The 17,255-nt window shown below is 50.0% G+C and overlaps 6 protein-coding genes across 6 annotated transcripts; 4 read left to right on the top strand and 2 right to left on the bottom strand.

The window, feature by feature from the left end:
- Positions 1 to 238: 238 nt before the first annotated feature.
- Positions 239 to 2,821, top strand: COCCADRAFT_6034 (uncharacterized protein; the record flags this gene model as incomplete). Its single annotated transcript, XM_007715279.1, has 1 exon — positions 239 to 2,821. One exon carries the CDS (start codon positions 239 to 241, stop codon positions 2,819 to 2,821), a length of 2,583 nt encoding a protein of 860 aa, XP_007713469.1.
- A 1,305-nt stretch (positions 2,822 to 4,126) lies between these two features.
- Positions 4,127 to 5,894, top strand: COCCADRAFT_6033 (uncharacterized protein; the record flags this gene model as incomplete). Its single annotated transcript, XM_007715278.1, has 3 exons — positions 4,127 to 4,818; positions 4,867 to 5,647; positions 5,697 to 5,894. The coding sequence occupies 3 exons, from the start codon at positions 4,127 to 4,129 to the stop codon at positions 5,892 to 5,894; spliced, it is 1,671 nt and encodes a 556-aa protein (XP_007713468.1).
- Positions 5,895 to 8,406: 2,512 nt separating this feature from the next.
- Positions 8,407 to 8,880, bottom strand: COCCADRAFT_52661 (uncharacterized protein; the record flags this gene model as incomplete). Its single annotated transcript, XM_007715310.1, has 1 exon — positions 8,407 to 8,880. A coding segment is annotated over one exon (474 nt), but the record flags the coding sequence as incomplete, so codon positions are not given.
- Positions 8,881 to 9,542: 662 nt separating this feature from the next.
- On the bottom strand, positions 9,543 to 11,003 carry COCCADRAFT_99231 (uncharacterized protein; the record flags this gene model as incomplete). The annotated part of the gene is made up of 3 exons (XM_007715309.1): positions 9,543 to 9,834; positions 9,900 to 10,128; positions 10,184 to 11,003. 3 exons carry the CDS (start codon positions 11,001 to 11,003, stop codon positions 9,543 to 9,545), a joined length of 1,341 nt encoding a protein of 446 aa, XP_007713499.1.
- A 166-nt stretch (positions 11,004 to 11,169) lies between these two features.
- On the top strand, positions 11,170 to 12,912 carry COCCADRAFT_99290 (uncharacterized protein; the record flags this gene model as incomplete). The annotated part of the gene is made up of 1 exon (XM_007715308.1): positions 11,170 to 12,912. The coding sequence occupies one exon, from the start codon at positions 11,170 to 11,172 to the stop codon at positions 12,910 to 12,912; it is 1,743 nt and encodes a 580-aa protein (XP_007713498.1).
- A 989-nt stretch (positions 12,913 to 13,901) lies between these two features.
- Positions 13,902 to 15,106, top strand: COCCADRAFT_99265 (uncharacterized protein; the record flags this gene model as incomplete). The annotated part of the gene is made up of 3 exons (XM_007715307.1): positions 13,902 to 14,022; positions 14,078 to 14,437; positions 14,517 to 15,106. The coding sequence occupies 3 exons, from the start codon at positions 13,902 to 13,904 to the stop codon at positions 15,104 to 15,106; spliced, it is 1,071 nt and encodes a 356-aa protein (XP_007713497.1).
- Positions 15,107 to 17,255: the final 2,149 nt, after the last annotated feature.

Raw genomic sequence — 17,255 nt, 5'->3', positions numbered from 1 at the left:
CATGTTCGCACTGGCCATTGGCCGTCCTGTCGCAGTTGCATATGTCTCAGTGGTCGCGCACCCATACCTGTAATCAACTCCCTTCGCAACTCGACGGCCCGTCTCGACTACCGTCATCGTCTTTACTTACCTTTACTCATCTCCATCTCAACTTGGGAGCTTCGCGTTGCGCATCGTCGATCCACAGCAGGCCAGTGTCGACTGACACACCCGCCGTCAGCATTCCCACGTTCAATTCATGAGTTACGACCCGAGGTTGGGCGCCGGGGCATACCGTGCGACGGACCCAGAAAGAGATGGAGATTCGAAGCCCGGCTCAGTACGGGCAGCTCGGGAGAGAATGCAGGCCGAGCAAAAGAGGACACAGCTCCCAGACACTTCAAAGATCATCGGTCTCCCCCGCCGACCCAACCAACTCGTCTCGCAATATTCTCAGGGGAAGGCTGGGCCATCGCCGATAAGGGTTGTGCCAGACACCAGAAATGAGATCGAGTCGAGCTCTCCGTCACCACAATGGCCCCTCCCTAGCAGCAGAACCGAGAGGGTAGATCCCCCTCCTGACATTCCGCCACGTTCGCCCAAAAGGATCCGGGCACCACGACAAGACCCTCGCCCCCTGTCCGAAGACTTTCCAATTCAGCAATTATCACCAGACACGGCCTCTCCGATGTCCATAGGCTTCTCACAACGTAACGACAACCTCTCACCGGGCTCTTTTCAGTCTTCATCACGTCCAATCACCACGTCATCTATCGCGTCCGATTCCTCGATTGGATCCATACCCGATTTCCCCGTCCCCCAACCGCCCATGCCAAACATACAACAAACTCGACGATTTCCAAGTATAGGCCCGCCACCCTCTGCGCGAAGAGGACCTTCGTCATACTACACACAAATGTCTTACGTGTCACCCATTGTCGAGGAGTCAGAGTCCCACTCTACAGCAATCCAGTCGCAGCGAGGTTCTTTTGCATCGAGTAATGTATTTCCAAGCAACGCAGATGCCTTCTACCCAGATGACGACCCCTTTTCCGACGAAGAAGGAACAATCGATAGCAATATGGATACCCTTTCCGCCAGCGAGCATGACGACCAAAGGGGCCTTGTTCAGCCGTCGCCAGGTCTTGTGCGACAAGCCAGTCTGGGTAGGCGAACCAAGCCATCGCTCATGACCATCAGATCTGTGGAACCTTCCGGTGACAAGAAGAATGGCCTAAATAAGCCAAGGACGGATGCTTCCGGAATCGCTGCAATGGGACTGGGATCAGCAGCGTTTTCATCAAGAGATAGTTCCCCTGGAAGGGCGAGGTCGCCTTTGAGCAGGTCGACTTCGTCGGAATCCACAAGCACACTACAAACATTCAGAATGAAGTCCGCAGCTGGAGGAACCGCGTCGCCGCTTCAACAAGAACTACGCCCAATCGCACTGGGGGACCGCGCTGCCACGCGACGGCCTCCAAGACTCGACATGGATGCCGTTCGTGACGCTGAGGCACGTGGTAGTCTAACAAGTTTGCCGGATTTGATTCGAAGAGCGACACGACTCGCGTCTAATCTCGACCGTGGACGTACAGCTAGTCGACTGGGTATGGACTTTTGGGAAAGTGGCGGACCTGAAAAGAACAATGGGCGCCAGTCAGGTCTGTCTGAAATGCTTGCGGCATTTCCTCCACCTGGCCAGGAAACCCCAGTTCGTTCAGGTTGGGCTACTCCAAACGCCAGCAATGGTGGCAACTCTGATTGGCCTTCGGTCAGAAACTCAGACCGCGGCTTCGTAAACAATGATACTAAGAACGAGAAACCGGAGAAGCGCCGGAGATGCTGTGGCATGCCACTATGGACATTTATCACACTTCTGATTGTTTTGCTTTTCATCATCGCTGCAGCAGTCGTCATCCCGGTTGTCTTGGTCGTCATTCCCAACCAGAACAGGGCGGCTAGTACCAGCGCTGCTCAAGACAACACAGGAAGCAACAATGGTAACGGCGGTGCGAGCACCACAAATGGCGCGGCCATTCCAGCTCCGACAGCCGGCGCAGGAGATAGACAATGTTCTGGTGTGATCACCTGTCAAAACGAAGGTGTTGCAATACTCAACGCGGACATGTCATGCAGCTGTATCTGCATCAACGGCTTTACAGGACGCACATGCACCAACAACGATGCCACTGGATGCACAACCACTAGTATTGCAGGTACGGCGAACAACGCTACCATGGGCTCCGGTATCCCACGCCTGATCGAAGAAGCCCCAACTAACTTCAACGTGCCCCTAAATGCAACCCTTATCCTGTCACTGTTCTCAACACTTTCTCTGAGCTGCGCGGCCGAGAACGCCTTGATCACATTCAACGGTCTGGCTTCTCGATCTGTACCCCGGCACCTGCACTCTATGGATTTGCGGACGACATTCCATCCTTCACGCACGCTATCAGCTCTTCATCATCCCCGTCCTGCGCAAATCCCAGGTCAGCAAGTCAAGCGTCAGACAGTCGGCCAGAGCAGGCAGAACGGAGCTTCTGGCAACCAGAACTCGGGTGGCACGAATGCTTTGATCACGCAGCCCATCTCTAGCAATGTCGATGCGCTTGACCTTGGCCGTATCGCTGTTCTACTTGCGCTTCAGGAAAGTCGTAGTCTAGACGTTGCTGCCAACGCACAGGAATCCATACAGACCCTACTCACCGACAATCGTAACGGCAATGCCAAATCTGGAACGGTCGATGTCGGCCCTTTCGAACTGAACATGGTGGATTTCACCATCAAGTTTGGAAATGGAACTACGATACAGGCGAAACCTCCCTCCCCAACCACCTCTTGAGCATCTTGACTCAATGTCTGCTCATTCTCAACATTTTGCGTTATCTGCTAAGCGATACCCTTTTTTTTGCGTTTCCAATCCACCCTACCGACCAACCCCCTATTTTCATTTTTGTCAAATCCCGTGTAACAACATCTGAGCCAGTGCGCCTACGGCAGCACACAACTGGCCTTCTTCTTCATCTACTATCCTTAAAAAACGCTTCCCCCATATACCCGTCCTGTGGACGTTTGTCATGACCCTTGGACTGGATCTAATGTTTTTGTACCACTGGATATACCCTAAGATGAAGTTGCAAAAAGCAATCTTGATCTAGTAGCATAGGAAGGATTTTTAAGTAGCATACTGCATTGAATACAAATTCCAATTGGAAAAGTTGTACAAACAATAACGTTGCCTCTGCACAGTGCTTGCTTTTGGTGTGTGAAAAATGCGAAATAAGGAGATGGCTAGGAAATTATAGTCGGCTGATGCCAAAACTCAGACGTCTTATTCCAACATAGACACGTGAACATACGCAACTATTTTATCCAAGAATCAAAGTCCCCATGTTCTTTCTGATTGCGACTTGCTCTTCTTGATTTTTTGCCTACTCTTCCTCGTTCTAGTTTGCTCTTTCTAATTGAGGCAGCATAAAAATTTTCTAAAATGGTCACGTGCGTATTGACATAGATCTGGTCTGCAGATGAGATGGCCTGCATGACTGACTTGGCTTTTTCTCTTACCTCGGTTTACTATACTATAGCGTATCACGTCAAATATCTCAGAAGATAATGGCAGGCTACACCCTAACCTACCGGAATCGGGTGACAAGAAATGGACTTTGGAGTCAAAGTACATAGTAAAAGTATTTGACGAGCATTTACGTCAGCGAGACTTCGCTCTTGAGCCCTAGAAGATCGTTTGGTAATACTACCAAAAATATGTACACTTCCTCACGGGTACATGCCTGTTAGGCGCACCTCTATCGGGTACGATAACTAAATCAATTACGGTTGCGACGAAGGCAGCAGAATAGCTAACTAGGGTTGCGATGAGACAGCAGTACAGCGAACTATGGTTGCAATAAGGACGGCCTGCATATTCGTATGCTCGAGTAATTCGACTTGGTAGGCGTTCAAAGCAGGTGCCACAAATGGCGTTGGCGATCAGGGCAGGGCTGTCCTACGTACCCCGCCATGCCCCACCTACGCAATACCGCCAATTGCCTGTTCCTGAGCTACCGATTGACACGACAACAGCCACATTCCCTCCACGCCACGCCTGCTACTGCTGCATCCTCTCAACCTCCCCAATTCTCCAAATATGCCTCAGGAAGCCTCCAAGGTGTCTGACCCCGACGCCGACACCAAAGTAGCCGCCGAAGCAGTCGCCGAATCGAGCAAACAAGCAGAGGCCGAGTCTGCAAACGAAAGTGGCGACGAGGAGACCGGAACAGCGGAAGGGGCCGAGGGTGCAGCCGGAAAGAAGAAAAAGAGCAAGAAGAACAAGATAAAGGATGCGCTCAGCGGCAAGGGAAAGGCGGGCGAGGTCACGGATTTGAACGCGCCCGCTGGAGGAATTCTGCCCAAGGAAGCTATGAACATGCTGCTCGCAAACAATCCTGCGCTTGCGAATGAACTCCAGGGCAAGGCGAATAATAAGGATGACCTGCAAAAGCTGCTCCAAGCGCTCAACCTCAACGAGATGCTCACAGGGCTCGCACCACAAGGTAGCCAAAAAGACATGGCCAGTCACGCGTTCTGGAAGACACAGCCCGTTCCCAGCTTTGACGAGATGGCAAACAAGGACAACATCAAGGATGGGCCAATCAAAGAGATTGATATTGAAAAAGTCGACAAGAACCCAAGCCCCATGTACCCCGGCTTTGAATGGGTGACTATGGATTTGGAACAAGAGAAGCAGTTAGAAGAAGTCTACGAGTTGCTCACCAACCACTACGTCGAGGACAAGGATGCAACTTTCCGCTTCAAATACTCGCCGTCGTTCTTGAACTGGTAGGATTGTTGCAACAGTAGACAATAATTTCAAGCTAACAGTCATAGGGCTCTCAAGGCACCTGGTTGGAAGAAGGAATGGCACGTTGGTGTTCGCGCAACCGCCTCGGGCAAGCTAGTTGCATTCATCTCCGGCATCCCGATACAGATGCGGGTACGCGACAAGGTTCTTAACTGCTCCGAAGTCAACTTCCTATGCGTCCACAAGAAGCTCCGTTCGAAGCGATTAGCGCCCGTGCTCATCAAGGAAATCACCCGCCGCTGCTATGTTGAAGGTACATTTCAGGCTGTATACACTGTTGGATCCCTGCTACCTACTCCCGTTTCAACCGCCAGATATTTCCACCGCGCCATTAACTGGGAAAAGCTGTATGATGTTGGTTTCTCTCCCCTGCCCCACGGCAGCACCAAACAACGCCAGATCGTTCGGTACAAGTTGGACGACACCACATTTACACCAGGACTTCGCGAAATGGAGGCTAAAGATGTTGACGCAACTCTCAGTCTCCTGCAGCGATATCTTGAGCGCATGGATATGGCTCAGGTGTTCAATAAAACTGAGTTCGAACACTGGATGGCACCAAAAGAGAAGCCAAAGGAGCAGGTCGTGTGGAGTTACGTCGTCGAAGACCCCGATACTCACAAGATTACAGACTACTTCTCCTTCTACAACCTTGAGAGTACCGTCATTGGTAACAAGAAGCACGACACCATCAAGGCGGCGTACCTCTTTTACTATGCTACTGAGGTTGCGTTTGAGAAAGACGAAGTAAAGTTGAAGAAACGGCTGAACTTGCTGATGAAGGATGCGCTCATTCTGGCAAAGAAGGTAAACATGCTGATGTTACACAACTTGGATGGTCAGCTAACAGAGTTAGGCTGATTTCGACGTTTTCAACGCCCTCACTCTACTCGATAACCCACTGTTCCTGGAAGAGCAACGCTTTGGTGCTGGAGACGGGTCATTACATTACTACTTCTACAACTATCGTGCTGCGCCGATTCCTGGCGGCATCAACTCGAGAAACCAGGCAAGCAAAGACCATATGGGTGGTATTGGATTAGTTATGCTGTAACCGCTCAGTGAGCTAGTACTTCAGAGGGATCCCCAGTTTGCTTCAAGAGCGAGTCGGTGGCATGCGGCACCAAAGTTGACGATACTATGGACGTATGTTGTCTTTCTTAAAATTTGGCTGCACAGTCGCCATGTAGTTCATACCAGTTTTCTGATATATCTGTGCCTTCTTCATCATTTATGTTCCATTTGCAAGCAGCACCAAAGCAATGAATGACCTTTGGCTAGTCACTGCTAGAGTGAAGCAGGTTTGACATGTGTGTCCAGATCGCCACGATTCACAAGCAACTCTGTCATTACATGCCCCAAGCCATAGCTGGAGGAGTGTCACTAATAGTGACTCGCAGTTCCCACACTTGCTATTAGGCATTGACGTCACATGGTCAACCTGGATTGCAGAGTGTTAGTTGTGCCGCTTGTGTGACACTACCATTCGATAAGTGCAACTACGCCTGTCCGCGGTTGTGGGCCCCTTTCCCACTCTAGCTACAGCCTCTCATTCACCTGGTCTAGCTTTGGCGGCAAAGAGCCACTTGTCTACTACTCTTACTCCACTTCCCTGCCCGCTAACATGGTGCCACTCCTGTCCCTTGCCAACTGAGACGCTAACAGCAAGTGAGTCTGGATTGGGCGTATGCAACATACTTTGGTCTCGGCTCGCTTTTCTTTTTACCACACTCTCGCTCTACCAAAGCCCCGACTTTCTGGCTTACAACTCTTAGCCCCCAATACGCCAGTCCACACTGCGATGGCTTGAACTTTTTTTTGTCGCTGTTTGCTATATAGCGTATCAGATCAATTATTTCAGAAAAGGATAGCAGGCCACTTCCTAACCTTCGAGAATTAGGTACGACAACCAAAACACGTTTACGATAAGACAGCAGCACAACAAAACATAGTTACAATAAGGACATGCAGTGCAGCGCTCTAATGCCTACAAGTTCGCTATATAATTCGTCTATCTCTCCTACCTCATCATCATCGCCGCACATTCATTTGGACTCAATCTCGACTCTCATCAATAAAATACCAAGCTTCGTTTCGTGGCTTTTATCACTAGTGTTTCTGCCTAATCAGCTGTGCTTACAAAATCAACAACGGATAAAGATCACTACCGCATCTTCAGAGGCTATGCCAGCTTTCTTTCGCCAACCACCTTTCAGCTACACTGCTATAGGCACGGTTTGTCATCAACTCTCGTTGTCATAATAGACTGCCATATAATGAATGGATCAGCATAACAGCAGCATAATGGCATGTGGTTCCGAACATGGATTGAACAAGACGTACGGAGACAACGAATTCGTCGACCAAGAGCCCAAGGTGCAGAAGCAGGCAAGACATAATTCACTCGGAAGTCTATCGACAGTGAGCGCATCAAGCGAGTCGCAAAAGCAATATGTCTCGGAAACGGAAATGAGCAATGCTGCAGTAGCGACCTACGCACCGGAGACAGCATTTGGATTCGTCACTATAAGATATTTTTGCGAAATTCGTCCTTCGTATCCAGAACATCCGGTGTCGCCTATGTAGGGAGCCGTGCTTTTCATCGGAGCTCGATACCTGCACCATGTTTCAAAACTGGATGGATGGTAAAACCGACACTTTGTTATGTATAGCTGAATGCAACACTTGTGGCTTGAACTATTGCATCTGCTGCAAATCGGAATCCGGTTCCAAACTTTCCAAGATTAAGATTGTTCAAAAAGAACTAAAACGTCACTTGGTGTTGCGTTGCTGGCCGACTAAGTATATCTCATATGGATGTAGCTTTGCGGTTTCGATCAACATCTTTCAGGGTCTAGTAGTAGTAGAAGAATGGAAAAGACCGCCGGACCGGCGAATTTTGATCAAAACTCCAAACACCATGCCCGTCTACGACGATTGGAAGGTCAACTTTAATCAGCCTGGCACCGACCATGCATGGGATTTCCGGTTACAACTTCGGTCCAGGTGGTCTGCCAAACCCATTCTATACTCCGCCCCAGTCTTTCACCAACCCTGCGACCGGCCCTGTGCTGGGATTCTTCACTAGTCCACCAAGCGGAATAGGTGCTTCCGGTACAAGTGCCGCTCGGCTGCCACTGCCATTTGTCAACCCTTCATCTGTCAATCCCTCACCTGGCCCTGTAATGGGATATTTCCCGTGTCCACCGAACTCCGACACGAGCTCCAACACGAGCTCAGCTACTCCGGGCCGTGGAAGTAGCGAGCAGGGAAGTCGAGGTGGGCGCGGCGATGGAGCGCCTGAAAATTGAACATGAAAGGTGCCAGAAACCAGGGTTGTGCATCTTGCCAGATGTGCAAAGAGCCAAGTTCGTCGTCTTTGCATTATCGTAAACATCGTGATATAATCGTTCGTCTCCGAATCCTGCTCACAACACATCCACACCCCCATCTAATCACCAACCTAAAACAACCCAAACTCATAATCATTATCATACAAAAAAAATATCCTACAAATATCATACACCCCCTCTCCCTTACTACCTCCCCTTCCCCTCTTCCCCACTCTCTTCTTCCTCCCTAACCCTAACCTCCCCCGCCTGCATGATCATCTGCGAAATCGAATTCGGCACATCATCCTCACTCTCATAAATGCGCTCATACCCCAACCGTCCCCTAAGCACCTTTCTCGCCTCCGCTAGATTCGATATGTCACTCACCCACATCACGCCGCCCAGCGCCATTATGCCTACACTAGCACAGTTCATGGTGGCGAGGTTGAAGGCCTGGCACGCGTCGGCGAAGGGGCTGAAGTACTCGTGTGGGTTGGTGTTTGGGGCGAAGTAGGAGGGCGTGAGGCGGATGTGGCGTCGGTGGATGGCGCGCCGGGTTAGGGTTGTGGAGAGGAGGAGGCAGGTGCTGCCGAGGAGGTAGATGGAGAGTTGGTGGAGGGAGCGCGGGGAGGTTATGGGCGGGCGTTGGTATGTGGGTTCGGTGGGAGGTTGTGGGGGTGGAGGAGGGGAGGGCGCTGCAGGAGCGGGAGGCGATGGTGTTGGAGCGGCGGGTGGGCGCATCATGCTTCGGATGATTGGGAGGTTTTTTAGGGTTTCCATTGGTATGGCGGTGCTGTAAGGTGCGCGGGGAGAAGGTGGTGTAGGCTTAGTGGTGCATTTCCGAGTGAGTTGCGGACTCCCGAGGTGGGTTGTGGTGTTGGATGAGTGGTTTCGGGTTCAACTGAGGATTGAACGATTGACGTCGTGAAAAGAGGGATGTTTGTATGATTTGGTTTTCCAAAGAAGTGCGGAGGTTCCAGAGCAATGGCGCGGGGAGTCTGCTGGAGGGCGTCACAAAAAAGTTGCGATGGGACCGCGGTTGGTGGACCCTTTGGTCCGTGCGCGGACATGCTTAGGATCCCTGCAGCACGTTCGTTGGTTCCTGATGCATATGTAGTAGGTCGCTGTAGGCATGAGAAGCATTACCAGAGCACCTTGAGAATCAGGTTGGTAGCTTCACAATAACAGTGCACCTCAATTGGTTAACTCGACTACCCCAAACTTTTCATTCATTACCCTCCATCTGTCTAAAGTGTTGGTATGCAAGCAAATGCTATGCAACAAGAAACAAATTCCCCTTCTTTTCAAATCGTCAACCACTAATGTCTTCACATAATCGCTCCTGAAATTATCCAACATGACTCCAGAGTCTAATATCTCGACCGGTGCACCGGCCGCTGGGGGCCCTGCATCATAGCCAAACGAGCCGGGTTCATACCAAAAGTCTCAGCTTCCGATGGCTTCTCCGTCGCCTCAGCCTCCTCAGCACCAGCATCTTCACCCTTCTTGCCAGTCTTGGCCTCCTTCTTCTGCTTACGTTCGCTTTGTTTCATTTCGAGCTCGGTCTTCCTGACCCGGTCGCGGGCGCGCTCGTCGTGGAGCTTCTCGTTCTTGGCTGCGATTTTGGATCTGCGGACTTCGCTGTTACCGCCGCCTCCAGCACTGTTCATCTTGTTAGCTTTTGCGCTGATCGAATATAAAGAATGTAGGGCGCAATATTAGCATACCTTAATTCGACGTTGATCTTTCTGCCCTCCTTCTTCTTGGGGTCAGGGAAGACGGAATGGTGGTACTTCTTCAAGCATGTCACCATGCGGTCGAATCGGTCAAATTCAACAAAGCATGTACCCATGAACTTGTCGCTACCCTTGTATGTACGTAGGCGAATCTCGCTGGGCTTGATCTTTTCAAAGTGCTTCTCGATTTGCTCCTTGGTTGCAGAGTAGGGGAGGTTGCCTGGGAGTTGTTGATTAGCGGTTGGTAAGCAGCGTATGTGCATTACTATACATACCAACAAAGACGATGAAGCGACCTTGGTTGGCTTCGACTGCAGCCTCAGCTTCCTCTGCCTCCTCAGCGTTTACTTCCTCGGTGACTTCTACGTCTTCCGCGGCAGCTTCACCGTTGGTTTCGGCAGAAGCTTCGCCATTGGTCTCTACATCCTCAGACTTCTTTGCCTTCTTTTCTTTCTTTTCCTTCTTGTCCTTCTTCTTGTCCTTCTTTTCCTTCTTCTCGGACTTGGACTCAAGGTCTACACCATTGGCCTCTACCGGGGCGGGCTCCGCTGTGCCATTCTGCTCCTCAGCAGCGTCTTCCATAGGTGTGTCCTCAGTCTTGGCATCATCCTTGCTCTTCTTTGACTTTTTCGACTCTTTGTCTTTCTTTTCCTTCTTCTCCTTCTTCTTGTCTTTCTTGGCTGGCGCATCAGTGGCGTCGGGCATTGGCTCGTCGTCGTTGACGCTGATAAAGTTTTCGGACTTCTTCATCTCATCGATGAGAGCAGCCTCCTCTGCGGGGGCATCTTCGGAGTCGTCGACATCCTTGGACTTTTTGGACTTTTTGGATTTCTTCTCCTTCTTCTCCTTCTTTGCGTCTTCTACAGCCTCCTCAGTGGCGGATGCTTCTACATTGTTCTTGTCCTTCTTTGATTTCTTATCCTTTTTGTCTTTCTTTTCCTTCTTTTCCTTCTTCACCTCTACAGCTTCGACTGCAGGCGCATCCGAGGAATCTTCGACCTTCTTGGACTTCTTGGACTTCTTGGGCGCATCCTCTGCTACCTCAGTATCGCGCTTGCGCTTCTTCTCGACGTTATCAACCTTGGACTTAGACATGATGGCGGCGCAAAAATGTTGGAGAAATGTTGTAGCGTCGCGAAACGAAATTCCGAGCCCTTGAACTTTTTCTGCCGAGCGGTGAGCGCGAGGGCCGTCTTGGCGCGTGAACAACGGATGGCCGCAAAGAACATCTGAAGAAAAGGCAAAGCAATTGCAAACGACAATGCGGCCGCCGGCGCATCTGGCAAAGCTGCCACGGGGCGCTTTGAAGCCCCCAAGAAACCACACGCCCAATCCTCCTTGTCCGCGCCAGTTCTCTTACAGGCACCCCCGCCAATTCCTCGTTGCCCACCAGGGCTCTGCGCGGCCACAACTCCCGTTCCTGTACCCCTCTGGCCAGCACCTCTCCAACGGCCAGCTCCAGCGTCTATTCTCCATCAGCGCAAATCACAAGAAGTTCATCAAAGAGACTGCGAAATTGAGTGTGCGATACAGCATACTCATCTTCCTCCTTACGTCATGCTTCAGTATCGCAAGCTTGGGCATACTGAGCGAACAGCAAGAGCGGGCGTTTCCGTCGCCACATGAATGGAGCCTGATCACAAGGTTCAGATTTAGGAGAGGAAAGTGGTGGCAGGTTCCCGAAAACAACGAGGAAGAGGGCTTTCCGAATTGGGCCCGAGTCTACTCAGAGCTGGAATATGCGCTGAATCGGCTTGAGAACCCAGACAAGGACGGAGCTGGCCTTGTGGAACAAGAAGAGGGAGGAATATTAGTCCCGGGGGTGGGCAAGGCAGGCTTTGATATATCGGCAAAGAGCGACGAGTGGCGGCAAGGCTACTATGAAGTGCTCATGGGCATGGCCAGTGCCGCAGAGCGACTGGATGGATGGGTTACAGACAAATGGAGAAGGAATGTCTGGGCACCAGAGTTCGTCCCATCGGCTACAAATCCGCGACCGAAGGCTGTGCTTCCTGGAATGCCAGAAGTACCGGACGAAGAGCATCGTGTGCCTGCTGCTGAAGCACCCGAGTCTTTCTATCTCACGATCATCACATCCAAGGGATTTACCACCTATCAAAGGTTATCTGCTGCCTTGGGGTATGCCGACTGGCTCAGCTTCCGAAAGCTTCCAGACTCTGCTGAGGAGATGTACAGATGGGCACTAGATATTGCTATCTCTGGCCTCCCAACCTCAGAGCCCTCTGCAGTCATTGATCGAGAGACTGGTGTCCTAGCTTCCACCGCACCAAAGAACTCAATCACTCCTAACGTTGTCTACGCTGCTACAAATCTGGCTATATTCTTCGCTGAGCAAAGAAGAATCGCATCCGCATTACCAATCTTTGTATCTCTACTCCGGGCTCGTATCGGTGCAGAAGAGGCGCGTAGACCCACTATTGCACCACAAAAGGATTCAAGTTTAGTGGGCACATTAGTCAGTCTTCTCCGTGAGCCAGATTACCCCCCGGTTCCGCCCTCGGGAGATGAACCTCTTCTGCGTAAAGAGAGTGACCGTTGTGAGGAAGCTGCACTCAAGAACTACATTGGCGAGATACTCTTCGCGACTGCAGGGTCGTCTTCTACCCAGCGCCAGCAGGGCCTTTCTTGGGTCCGCGACGGAGTCTCAACCTCCAAGATTGCGCAATCTCTAAATGCTATACGCACTAACGACGATCTTCGCAAGAAATGTGAAAAGTGCGAGGAGGTTGGCCTGGAGTCATGGGGAAAGATCATGACTTATCTTGCTGCCGAAGCTAGGGAGAAGCGCGACAAGGCAAAGAATGGAGGTTTGTCAAGTTTGATGTGGAAAGTCAAAGGGACTAAAACACTAGATGAGGAAGTGGAGAAGCTGGAAGGCGAGGAAGAAGGCGTTACACTCAGGCTGAATAAACTGAGGAGCAAGATGCTGAAAGAAGAGTACGAAGAGATGGATCGCAAGTATGCACGGACTTTTGTATTCTAGTAGCTGACTGTACCATATACTTTACAGCAGGCGATAGTGCCAAAGACTACGGAAGAGCATGTTGCTTTGCGTTGTGTCTTAACTATCAGACCTTTCTTGAACACTGCTTCCCCCCACGCGTAAAGTGATTCGCTCTCGATAAAGCCTTGATGTAGTGTGATGTGTGAGCATGGGATAGTGCATGTGCGCAGAACGACTGTTCAGGGGCATCACAAGGCAGAGTTCTACTCATGTTCGCCATCCCTTTCGGGAAGGTCACACCGTTCGGCTATCAACACTCCTGTTTACTCCACACCTGAGATTCTCGTTTCGCTCGTGAGCGCCATACAGTCACCAGACCCAGCTGCTGCAGACACCCCTTTCTTTTTCTTTCCAAGGGCGATAGACGTCGGCGGTCCTTATGCGCAAAAAGGCAACTCACAGCGAGTTTCTTGGCCGTAGTTCAGCTCGGAAATCGCCAGCTCCTAACGTGGACATGCTTTTCGCGCTTCATTAATCCATCGGCTACGCCTTTGCCCTATCAAAGTCGCTGCATCCCTGGGCTGGGATCGCCACATAAAGCCACCAGCCTTGCATTAGGGCCCGCGCACATGGCGGCCAACCATGCACGCCACATCCGCCTGCCACCACGAGTAGGACGGGCCCCGATTATCTGCCGTTTGCTTGCCTCAGGTCTCCACGTGTGAATGCGTCTTTAGTTTATTGGTAGGGCCAAGATGCTCATCTGGACAAAATCAGCGAATGGGAATGCAACGAAGGTGTATGCATACATAGATGGGTGGAACTTGCATGTAAAGGTGTGTGTGTGTGGAAGCAATAGTAGGGGGATAATACATCTATGCAACGCACGGCGAGGACAGACTAAAGGAGTTCACTCAGCTGAATGGGTCTTGTGTGCAAGAGGTGCAGATATCATATAAGATAACTGTCATGGCGACGCTCAATACAAGCCTGATTTCCTTCTTTCGTCGATTAGAAACACAGAAATCATGGGTTTGACATCTCTCATTGCTGTTGTGACAGTCGCTGTGTCCTTGGTGAACGGAGCACCTCTCTCACAAGAAAAAAGACAAGTACCAAGTGGTGTACCCGACTATGTCTTGAAGTATGGTGAGTTGTTTCTCTCTTTCTCCCAAAGGGAGAAAAGTCTTCTAATATCATACAGCTCCAATCGTTTATCTTCACTCCGAGGAGAACTATTACCCAACCGACCTTCAGTCATTCCTCACCCATACTACCCCTCGCGTAAACTTCAATGAAGTCCCTGGTCCTTCCAAGCCCCTAACGACCTCAAATTTGGATCAAATGGCCAACAATGTCTGGCTTACTTCCAATGATGATGTTACAACAGATCCTACATGGATCAAAGGCACAAAACCTAACGCGAGTGGTAAAACTGAGGGCGCAACAACTGCAGCCGTCATCGTCAACGACAAGGGAAATGGAAATGTAGATGCCTTTTACATGTACTTCTACGCCTACAATTACGGTGGAGAGGTACTGGGATGGAAGCAACTAAACTTTGGTAAGTTACATCCTCATCTCTCCAACCAAGTCCACCACAACCACCTGTGCGTATCACAATACTAACACACACCACCCAGGCAATCACGTCGGCGACTGGGAACACACCATGGTCCGCTTCTCCAACGGCCAACCCACCGCAATCTGGTTCTCACAGCACGCCAACGGCCAAGCCTTCCGCTACTCAGCCGTCGAACGCGACGCCACCGGCATCCGCCCCATTGCCTACTCGTCCAAAGGCTCGCACGCAAACTACGCCATGGGCGGCACCCACGACCACACGATCCCGAACCTCAACCTCCCCGGCGGCGTCCTCGAAGACTACACCAACAGAGGCACCGTCTGGGACCCGCTGCTCAGCGCCTGGTACTACAAGTTTACGCCCAGCACCAACAAGTTTGAAGCGTATGATGGACAGGCGCCCACCGCCTGGCTCAACTTCAAGGGCAGGTGGGGCGACCAGGAGTATCCGGAGAGCGATAAGAGACAGTTTAAGCTTTTTGGTCAAGCCAAGTTTTCGGGGGGGCCGACGGGGCCGGCGGATAAGCAGTTGAATCGGGAGAAGGTTTGTCCTGAGAATGGGAAGCTTTGTATTTTGAGGAGTATACTTGTGCCGAGGAAGGCGGGGATGGATGGGGCGTTGGCGGAGAGGGATGAGGTTGTGGGGTGAGGGTGGAGTTGTTGGTCTTTTTTACGATGTTATCTAGTAAAGTTTCTTTTCAATTTTATATATCCAGAGAGGGTGATGGGAAGGGATGGTTTCCCTGTGATTGGACATGAATTGATCGAGATAATACCCGCCATACATGTTTTATAATATGAGAGTGAAGTTTGCAGGTAATGAGTTTTTTTCTCGCAGTCTCATGCTTTAAATCTCTTCTAATTGTCACTAATCTCTTTATGCGGGTAAATGAAAGGGAAAGAGGTGTTGTCCAAGTGAATTGTCTGTATTCATTGTCAGTATTCTGGGTCCATACGCTTGTGTTAATATTCTGCATTCAATAATAGAGGACTGCCGTTTTGACACAGTCATGTGTAGACGAAGGTTTGGAAGGTACCAAATTTACGCTCTCTAAATTCTTAAGGTTATGCCTTATTGAGACGGTACATTCGGACATGGTACATGATATTTTGTTAAGACATGCATTGAATTTTCCGGAAGGTGGAGTACCCTGTACACAGGTAACCTATGATGAAAACGGGAGTGCTATCCAAGTGATCTATTTAGGCTGGAATGACAGGCCATCGTAGTCAGCTCATTTTAAGTTGTAATCATATTTGAATAAACTGTATCTTTTAACGTGCCATCCTAGTGGAGAATACCCGCCCCCCTCTCATAAACTTCGCTTAAAAAGGCCGGAACCAAAAAAAAGTCATAACGTTGCAATCGAGAGAAGGATGTTATGCATCCTCCGGGAGTCGAACCCGGGCCAATTGCTTGGAAGGCAATTATCCTACCGTTGGACCAAGAATGCTTGATGGAAATTTGCAAAATGTTGTGATTAATATAGTACTTCAATATTGCCGTTGAGGTATTACAAGAGGACTGGACTTCATAGCCTTGGCGCACAGGCTTCACTCCGTCCCACTAGCATTGACGAATCAGGCTAGCGCAAGCTCCATCGTGCATTTACTTTCACAATCTAGGGCTACCAACCGTTCACTGATAACATCCGGAGCACACCGATGAACCGCTTCCGGTATTGTATACTTTCGTCAAAATACCCTTCACCAAGTTACTGGGTCCACTGGGGTCGTAGATTTCGGCCCGTGGGAGCAACGGATATAAGCCCAAGTATATAAACTTCCATCTGGGCCCATAAAGAGCTTTTTGAGTATTTGTCCAACTCAGGTCTTCCAATCCTTCTCGCACATACTTACACAAGTCCTACAAACAGTCTCTACGATGCGATACCAAGCTTTCAACGTTATCCCTGTTGTATTGCTCTTTGCAGGTTTTGCATCTGCCACCCTTGGCATACGCAATCCCATTTGCCAGCCTGCGAGTCCTAGTAAGGTGGTACATATATCCAATGGTGTGATCTATAACAGATTATGTATGCCAAAAGCGAGAACACAGGATCCTCCTGGAGATTGCTGTCCGGACGATATTAAAGCATGCCGAACAGTATGTGCAGACAATGTAGGCCCACATGACAGCTTGACCAAATGGCATATATTATGAAACATGGCCGATGTTAGAGCAGTGTAATGGTAGTGATGATTTGTTTCAATCAGCATGGATAAACCCTCAGGGGACTTGTGCCTGCCACTATTACCTTTGCTGTACTATCTTGTAGTAGTGTCTTAGGAGCCATTGTAATATATGCTTTAAAAGCGTGGTTATAACATTATCACATGAAGGGAATCCATGGTATTTGTTCCAAGCGTTAGGCATGGAAATAAATTCATGGCCAAAATTTTTGGAAGGTGTAGTAGGTGGAGGCTACCAAGAAGCATGCGGTATTAATTCGTTGCTGGGCTGAGCGTCTTGACAATAGTATATCTATAGCCACTACAGTCCACTATTCACATTCCCCCAAATATCTCAATCGCAATATTTTTGTGAACGCAAACAGCGATAAAGAAGTCGCGGGACCACGTGACATGGTCCTGAGAAGAGCGGGAGAAATGAATGTCTTGAAAATGACAGAAGCACCAAGCCAACCCCAAACCCCCTTTCAAACATGGTTGTATACCTCCAATCATCCAACCAACATGTAATGTGATACAAGACAAAACCAAGGAAACCAGTGAACGATGATTACGCCATTGACGTACAAATGGCCAGAGGAAACCAAATGCACCTTGTACTAACC

Source organism: Bipolaris zeicola (genome assembly GCF_000523435.1).
Source record: "Bipolaris zeicola 26-R-13 unplaced genomic scaffold scaffold_102, whole genome shotgun sequence".
Taxonomy (NCBI): domain Eukaryota; kingdom Fungi; phylum Ascomycota; class Dothideomycetes; order Pleosporales; family Pleosporaceae; genus Bipolaris; species Bipolaris zeicola.
The sequence above is the reverse complement of the archived record's forward strand: the minus strand, read 5'-3'. Positions and strand labels throughout refer to the sequence as shown.